General features: G+C 36.5%; 1 protein-coding gene across 1 annotated transcript; it reads left to right on the forward strand.

The window, feature by feature from the left end:
• Positions 1-349: 349 nt before the first annotated feature.
• Positions 350-3,750, forward strand: irx4b (iroquois homeobox 4b). Its single transcript, XM_016516282.1, has 5 exons — positions 350-810; positions 1,783-2,022; positions 2,157-2,269; positions 2,392-2,711; positions 3,055-3,750. Exons 1-5 carry the CDS (start codon positions 766-768, stop codon positions 3,657-3,659), a joined length of 1,323 nt encoding a protein of 440 aa, XP_016371768.1. The 5' UTR covers positions 350-765; the 3' UTR covers positions 3,660-3,750.
• The last annotated feature ends 4,440 nt before the right edge of the window (positions 3,751-8,190 follow it).

Here is an 8,190-nt window from a genome sequence, read left to right on the forward strand (position 1 = left end):
ATTCAGGTACATCCACAACATAAGTTACTGTAATTACGAAGTCTGTTATTATTGATGTAAGCCGTATTTTACACAGCATTGCACTATGGCCTTGTTTTTTTTTTTTTTTTATAGATATCGATCTAAGACTGAGATTTTTTTTTTATGTAGGTTTTATAATTCAAGAGATTTTTTTTAACCAATTCAGTGTTATTTAATGGTACAAAAGTGTTTGATAACTACATAGAAAGGCAATTATGGTAATCGTTTCTGGGCGGTCATCAATCATGTGCGATGTGCTGTCTGTGCTCTGGAGTCAGATCTGTGATTGGCTGCTGGCGGGCAGGGAAACTGAACAAGTCCTCATTAATGTGAGCGAGACCTCGCGGGCTCTTCACGAGGACACCAGCGCGTCGTCTGACTCTGAAGTTACACAGCGGCTATATAAAGTGTCCCGCTATGTGAACAACAACTTTTGGCGTGATTCGCGACAATTCGCGTTTGTTATCTGGACCTTTAAATCTGACGCTGTGACGTCAGCGTCTCCGGCGTTTAAAACAACGTGCAACTGAGCCAACGTTTGTTATGATTTTTATCAACTTCAGCTACAACGCTGCACCACGCTGAATCTGTGTCATACTGCACTTTTTTTGCCATTTGTATTGTTGGTTGTATGAGAAGAACAGAAACAAGAACGGGACGTTTAGCTCCAGTTAATGGCATATTTTGGTGATGAGCTGATGACCCGCAGCGGGACTGCAGCCTCCTCTGTGCTGGACTCTCATCATGTCATTTACTCAGTTTGGCTATTCATATCCTGCAGCACCACAGGTAACTTCATTGAACACTTTCACACTTTACTTTACAGTGCCAGATGTTAATATGCTTATTTGTGAATACTCTATATTAATTAAATATAATTGAGTGATTCTTCAATTAGGGGAAGTGTTCTGACCTCTAAATTGATTTTAAAGAAATCATTTAATCATATGTTTTGTTAAGTATAGATTAGAAAAGCTTTAAACTTTTATATTGTCTTTCTAATTATTTTTAGTGTTGAAAGGATACAAATATGCCAGTTGTTCTTATTTTTATATATATTTATGATGAAAATGAGAAGTGATCGGGTGGCATAATTTTTGCCAGAACAGCAGAATGACAGATTTGACGATTATAAATGTAATTCATTTAGAGATTGCAAGATTAAAATTCTTAGCGTAGGTTTAGTAGACATCATTACCAAAATGACCAGTGATGTATTTGACATCTTAATTTATAAACGATCAATTTTGTGTTATTTCTTTAATTCATTTTTAAACATAATAATTTTATTGCTGGCTAACATGTTAAATTAGCTGGTGAAAGACTTGGCTTTTTGTCAAAAAAGAGAAAAATGTCATTACTATCATACATCATTACCCTCAATATTAAAATCTACACCATATCATATTATTCCAAAATCCACATCAAGGCCATGATCAGATCTTTATTCCATGACTTGTGATAAATGTTTGGAATTAAATTAAAAATATACTATAGAAGTGTCCTTTTACAAAATGTCATGTAGTCAGAAGTGTCCCTAATTTAAGAATCACCCAAATGCATTGAAACAGTAACTCCGTAACATCAAACCAAAATATTTTTTTTGGTCACAAACTCTTTACTTGTAACTACTTTGACCGTAAATGGGGATAGCACTGTAGACTTAATGTTCTTTTAACTCATTTAAAGTCATTAATAGTCTAAATGCAGAAATAAGTGTTCCATACTTTTCAAGGACATGCTTTGTGCTTTCTTTGGCAGCTTTTAATGTCTTCTAACACTCTGAGCGCTTGCTATGAGTCTAGTGGTTCACTGCTGGACTCTGGAGTGGCAGATTCTCCTCAAAACTCACTTTATTGCCCAGTATATGAAAGTAGGCTTGTGGCCTCCAGCCGTCATGACCTGATCCCTCCTGCTGTCTATGGCAACTCCTGTTCAAAGAGTCACGGTTATGATACCTGCGGCACTTATGGTCCAGATTCAACCTCATATTATCCACTGGTATGCATTTCATTGGTTTGTTTCAATAAAAATATATGATATTTTTTAGGGGTGAACAAAGTTTTCCCATTCATTAGTATGCATCGCCACAGAGCTCTTTTGTAATTATTTAATTTTTCATTTTTTCATATTAGGGTAAACTCGGTGAGAAAGATGGAGTGGCAACAGGACATTCAAGAGTCCCCCAAAGCTCTGCATACTACCCTTACGACTACCCAATTGGACCGTACCAGTATGACAGATATGGGTAAGAATGATCACCTCCTTACCGTTATTCTTGTTGCATCAATGGACTGTTTGCACAATAGCTTTTTTTGAAAATTCTGCATCCAATTTTTAAACAAATACACTACTTGTCATGTTGTTTAGATATGGATCTGTAGATGTGGGCACAAGAAGAAAAAATGCTACCAGAGAGACCACCAGCACACTGAAAGCATGGCTGCAGGAACATAAAAAGAACCCGTACCCCACCAAGGGTGAGAAGATCATGCTGGCCATCATCACTAAGATGACCCTTACGCAGGTGTCCACCTGGTTCGCCAACGCACGGCGAAGACTCAAGAAGGAAAACAAGATGACGTGGTCACCGCGCAACAAGACCTCAGATGAGAAAGAGTGTGACGGTGACCAAGAAGATATGGACGAATCGCAGGGGGAGCCAATAAAAACCGAACAAGAATTCAGTGGTTTGTTGAAAGCTTTTTGATGTTACTCTTGGTTGAAATGCAGATTGTGCTTATAGCCTATAGCGATATATAGAACTTCAGCAAATTGTTGTTGATTGGTTATAGTACACAAATGCCACTTCTGTATGCGCTGCAGTTAAGAGTTCGACATATCAGGCCCGTTCACACCAAGAATGATAACCTTCGGAAGTTCGGAATATGACTCGTCAACTTCCCTATTCTCATAGAATTACAATTATTAAAACTTTATAGTTCTCATTATAGTTACCGTCCTTTAGTGTTATATTATATTGTTGTATATATGTTTTTATACTCTGTTTAAATATTTGTTTCATAACTCCAGACAACCATGGAAAGGATGATGCAGATCAACTACACAGCGATCTGGAAGACTTCGATCTAGTGGAATCAGATGGCTCAGAGTGCGAATCGAAACCTTCCTTTGTCATGCACGTTCGTTCAGAGACCAGTGAATGTCCAGATAACCATTTTAAAGAGGCTTTTCATGAATCCGTTACAAAACTCGCGAGAGATGTCCATGAATTTGGTGAAGACCGCTTAAGACTTACCACTGAAGACAACCAGACAGCAAAGTTCTACCTTCAGCAAGGCCAAAAGACCATTGAGACCAGGCCAAAAATCTGGTCGCTTGCACAGACTGCTACGTCGTTAAATCAAGCTGATTACTCCTCATGCATGCATAAAGGAACGTCGTGCTCTTCTTCAAACTGTGACTCAGACTCAGACATAACAAAGAGGAAACAAGAGTCTCCAGTGGCCACTCTTAGAAACTGGGTTGACGGTGTGTTTCACGATCCTTTATTCAGGCACACCAACTTAAACCAAACTTTTAGCAACTCCACAGAGTTATGGACTGAAGCCATTTCCTCACAGAATAACTATCATGAACACTCAGGGCCTATTACTTCCTCTCTGCATACTTCATAACTGTGTCACTTTTTTTCCCCCATACTTTTTGGTTGCACCAAACTGAATAGTTGAGCCATCACAAAAGCCACATGCTAGGTTTGGAATTTAATCATGCGTTAAAATGGCTTGCCATACTGTCAATAAGGGATTGGTGCCATTTTGAGCCACCTGAGACACAATACAATACAATACAATACAAATTTTATTTCTATAGCACATTTAAAACAACTGCCGTTGACCAAAGTGCTTTCCAGCAACATTACATACAGTCACACAATCAAGATTACCTCCTGAAAGTCTGATGAACTTTATATTTAGAATTTACCAACACCGCAACGTAGATTGGCACCTTTTCACTTAAGAAAAAATCTGGTTCTGTTTGTGTAAAAGAAAGTGATCACTGCTGTATAATAGCACCGTACACAGATTTCCCCCAATCGGAAGTCTCTGTTGCTGATCTCACATCCCAGAAATAAAGAGTCATTTTGTGGGGAAAAAAAAAACCCATGTTCGCTGTCCGTGGTGCTGAAATTCTCCCAAGAGCATGTTGGTCACTAGGGTTGTTTTATTCAGTTGCGTTTATTGTTTGAAATGACATTTTTCCCAATGGAATCGCACAACATGATTTTACATACATCAGTAACCTGAACCCTTCCACACAATGTCCTTTTAGACTGGTAGTTATAATCACTCAGTCATGACAAATATAAATACTCAAGGGGTCTTAGTGCTAAACTGTTAACTCAATGGTACTCCTAAAAGTCGTAGTATGACTGATATGGCAAGTTGTTTTAACATTTATCCCTTAAAACGAACTAGTATCTGTTTTTATGTTAAAATATTTTATTTTATTCGTATTAGTTTTATTAGTATTTTTAATCACCAGTTAGTAATCCAGTAGTGACTAACAACTATTTTAATGTCACTTTATTTATATATATATATATATATTAGATGCCTATTTATGAGACGTCTATGCTAATTGTTATAAGCAATATTTCTCATCACATTAGTTGCATTTAACTTGCTGTTTACTTATAATGACAAAGTCAGAATGGAAAATTCATATTTTTTCATATTCATATTCAATTCAAATTGGTATAAGTATTAGTGTTTAATGAATCGTTACTAGTGCAATTGGGAAGAATATATCCATTACTGGGTTACTTTCTAGTAATTAAAAACTACTAGTAGCAACAAAAACATATCATAGTTAAAATGGCTTATCATACTGTCAATAAGGGATTGGTGCCATTTAGAGCCACCTGAGACACAATACAATACAAATTTTATTTCTATAGCACATTTAAAACAACTGCCGTTGACCAAAGTGCTTTCCAGCAACATTACATACAGTCACACAATCAAGATTCAACATTAAAATGTAAAACCTGGTCCCTCTAGTCAATTCTAAAAGCTCTACCAAAAAGGTACGATTTCAATCTAGACTTAAAAGCATCCACAGATGGGGAAGATTTAATGTGCATTGGGAGAGGGTTCCATAATCGAGGAGCAGCCACTGCGAAAGCCCTATCACCCTTTGATTTTAATCTTGTTTTGGGAACATAAAGACTCATCTGATTCGAAGATCTCAAGTTTCTTGAATTTTGATAAGGAATCAATAGGTCAACAATATATTTTGGGGCAATGCCATGCAACGCTTTAAAAACCATCAACAAAACCTTAAATTCAATTCTAAATTCTACAGGCAACCAGTGTAAAGAAACCAAAACTGGAGTAATTCTCTCTCTCCTCTTTGTGCGAGTCAAAAGTCTGGCAGCAGCATTCTGTACTACGAGCAAACTCAGCCTGTCAAGATGCTAGCTTTTTAAAACCAACTAGGAAGAAAGACAAATTGCCTTTGACAGTCTTATCCTAACCCCTGGTGAGAGAAGTGAAGTAACTTATGATTTAACAAATTCTGAATGGAGTAGACATGTTGACCTCTCACGCTTTTAATTTTTGATCATTTGAAATCCCCATGGTCCAGATAAGTGGCACAGACATTTGTGTCACTCCATCATTAAATGTATCCGGCTTAAGATTTTTTTTGTTTTTTTTTAACGAAATCGTCTCAGATATTTGAAACGGTCCATATATATTTAACACTATACTTTGCTTATTTGGGATTGTTTTAACGCGTGCAATTTTATTTATTTTTGATTGTTAAGCAAAATTAACCATCCGTGCATATTTCGTAGAAATCTTTATATATATATATATTCGCATAAAAGTTTAGGCGATCGGCTTGTGTGTTAATTGCGCTCTTGAAGCTTGCCCTCGATATATTTATTTATTTATTTTGTTCATTCATTCCAGTTTGAAGCTCAGGATGATGATAATAAAGTATTCATTAGAACAGAGGAGAACCTGCCACAACCTTGTATGGGATTAACGATTTTAGGCTGAATTATTCAAGACGAATTCATCCGAGAATTCCTTTCTTTTTCGGCTTTATAAATAACTTACATTTAAGGTAATAAATAATGACATCCAGGCGTTCGGTGAAGAAACTTGCTGCACACTACAGAAATGGGAAATCCCATTTTCGTATTCACAGTTAAAAGAGAACTCAATTCTGTTGGATATATACAGTGTTCGAATTGGAGGGGGGGGGTGCTAAAATTAAAATTAAATGAAAAGTGTGGATTGATGTAATAAATTTAAACCTGCTCATGTCCCATCACAATTTTTTAGCGTTTTTACAGCGTTGCACATTACAACCAATCACACACGATTCTGGTGAGTTTATGAACACAATGGCAAATCAGAGGCGTCCACATTAGTCATCGCGTGCTAAATGGATCTCGCAAATTTTCTCATCATAAGCAACAAAGTGCAGATGAATGAATTACATAAGTAAGAGATTCATGTATCATACAGTGTATGGACAGCTACATTGATTATAACAGGAATTTTGAGTGCTTAATCTCTGGCTACTAGACCAGGGGTCGGCAATCCGCGGCTCTTTCACTCCTCCATGGTGGCTCTCTGTAGCATGGGCATAGAATGCGTGGGAGACGTGTTCCCCGGAGCTTTAATAAAACCTAAACTCTTCCCTTGCACTTTTTTCGGGCAAGTGTGTTCACGCAGACGTTTTCAAGTGCCAGTGTGAATAAATCTAGATTAAAATTAAAAGAGACAAGTTAGTCACATCGTTTTGGATACATTTTATTCGTATCCAAAAACGTTGTGAACATGACGGAGCGCTCAACACTCTCCTGCAGTGTATGTTTCAATCATACTCGAAGCCGGAGGGCGCTCTCGCGCTAGAAGTCCAAAACGGACTTATAGAAGTAATAATACATTTTGACTTGCAGGAAATCCAAAGGCATCCAGCAATAGCTTTAGCTAAGCTGAATAACAAGCATAAACCATACCTAATGAAACGTGAAGACAATAAACAATTGCGACAATATATGGTTTATGCGTGTTTTTCAAGTCTTCTCCAGGTAAAGTATATGAATGATACAGTGCTAACTGACATAACATATATTACAGTACAGAAGCTATAAAATATATTTTTTCAGCCTTATTCTGTGATAAAAATGGAAAAAGTGTTTGTAGTATATAAAACAATCATAATCATAAAATTGTAATTAGGAAAATATGTATCAAAAATATTATAGAATAGCCTATAAATTATTGGTTATTGTCCAGCAGTGTATTTTATTTCTTAGCCAGTTAAAAGTAAGACATAACTTAAGAAAAAGTTTTTTTTTGTCAATTAGACAAACATGCATAAATATTATTATTATTATTATTACATTTGACATTTCTGTCCCACTCACTTCTGAAATGATTGCTACACCCCTGCCCTGTATAACTGAATATAAAATTTTAGCTATATGCTGTGTTATCTTAATTTTAGGGATCAAATAGGTTTTGTGGCTCCACATGAATTTTAAAGGGGCCAAAATGGCTCTTTTGATGTTGAAGGTTGCAGACCCCTGGGCTAGACTGAAGTCAGTGATAATTTTCTTTAATGCAAATGTTCTTTGCTCGCTCTCTCCATAATTTACCCGCTGTTTGAATAACTATGTAAATTAAAGAGTTATAATTTGCAACTTAGAATGCTTTTATTGAGTTGTGATCACTTTAAATACAATATCAGTCGTATTAAAAAACATATCAGGTACTTGTCTAAACAGGCGGGTTTATGATGTGTGTAGTTTATAGCGTACATTACATTAACATTAGGCTACTTTTAGCCTTGCCCTGCAGTTGGTTCGCACTCTGCCCATGGGTAGATATTTAAAGCAGCACTATGTAACTTTTTCTGTGTTCAAAATTTGCAAAATGTATGTAATGAGCGAGTACATCATGAATTCATCTTCCAAACCGTATTTAGATTTAGTTAAAAGTGGCCATAAACCATCAGCTCCAGTGGTGCAGATGGATAAGCTTTCATTTTTGGCTTTTTGACGCGATCGACCCGGGTTCGATCCCGTCTTTTGCCGAACTTTTTTTTCCTCCCTTTTCAAATCTCGTATTAGCAATGGATTCTATTTACACTAAGTGAAAATAGCAGTATTTTTAGCAATATGCT

This window comes from Sinocyclocheilus rhinocerous, unplaced genomic scaffold, assembly GCF_001515625.1.
Source record: "Sinocyclocheilus rhinocerous isolate Xijiao unplaced genomic scaffold, SAMN03320098_v1.1 scaffold86, whole genome shotgun sequence".
Classification (NCBI taxonomy): Eukaryota; Metazoa; Chordata; class Actinopteri; order Cypriniformes; family Cyprinidae; genus Sinocyclocheilus; species Sinocyclocheilus rhinocerous.

Coding starts and splice junctions, on each gene's coding strand:
- irx4b (XM_016516282.1), top strand. CDS start 766: ATGTCATTTACTCAGTTTGGCTATTCATATCCTGCAGCACCACAG. Junction 811..1,782: donor CATATCCTGCAGCACCACAG/GTAACTTCATTG, acceptor TTTCTTTGGCAG/CTTTTAATGTCTTCTAACAC. Junction 2,270..2,391: donor TACCAGTATGACAGATATGG/GTAAGAATGATC, acceptor CATGTTGTTTAG/ATATGGATCTGTAGATGTGG.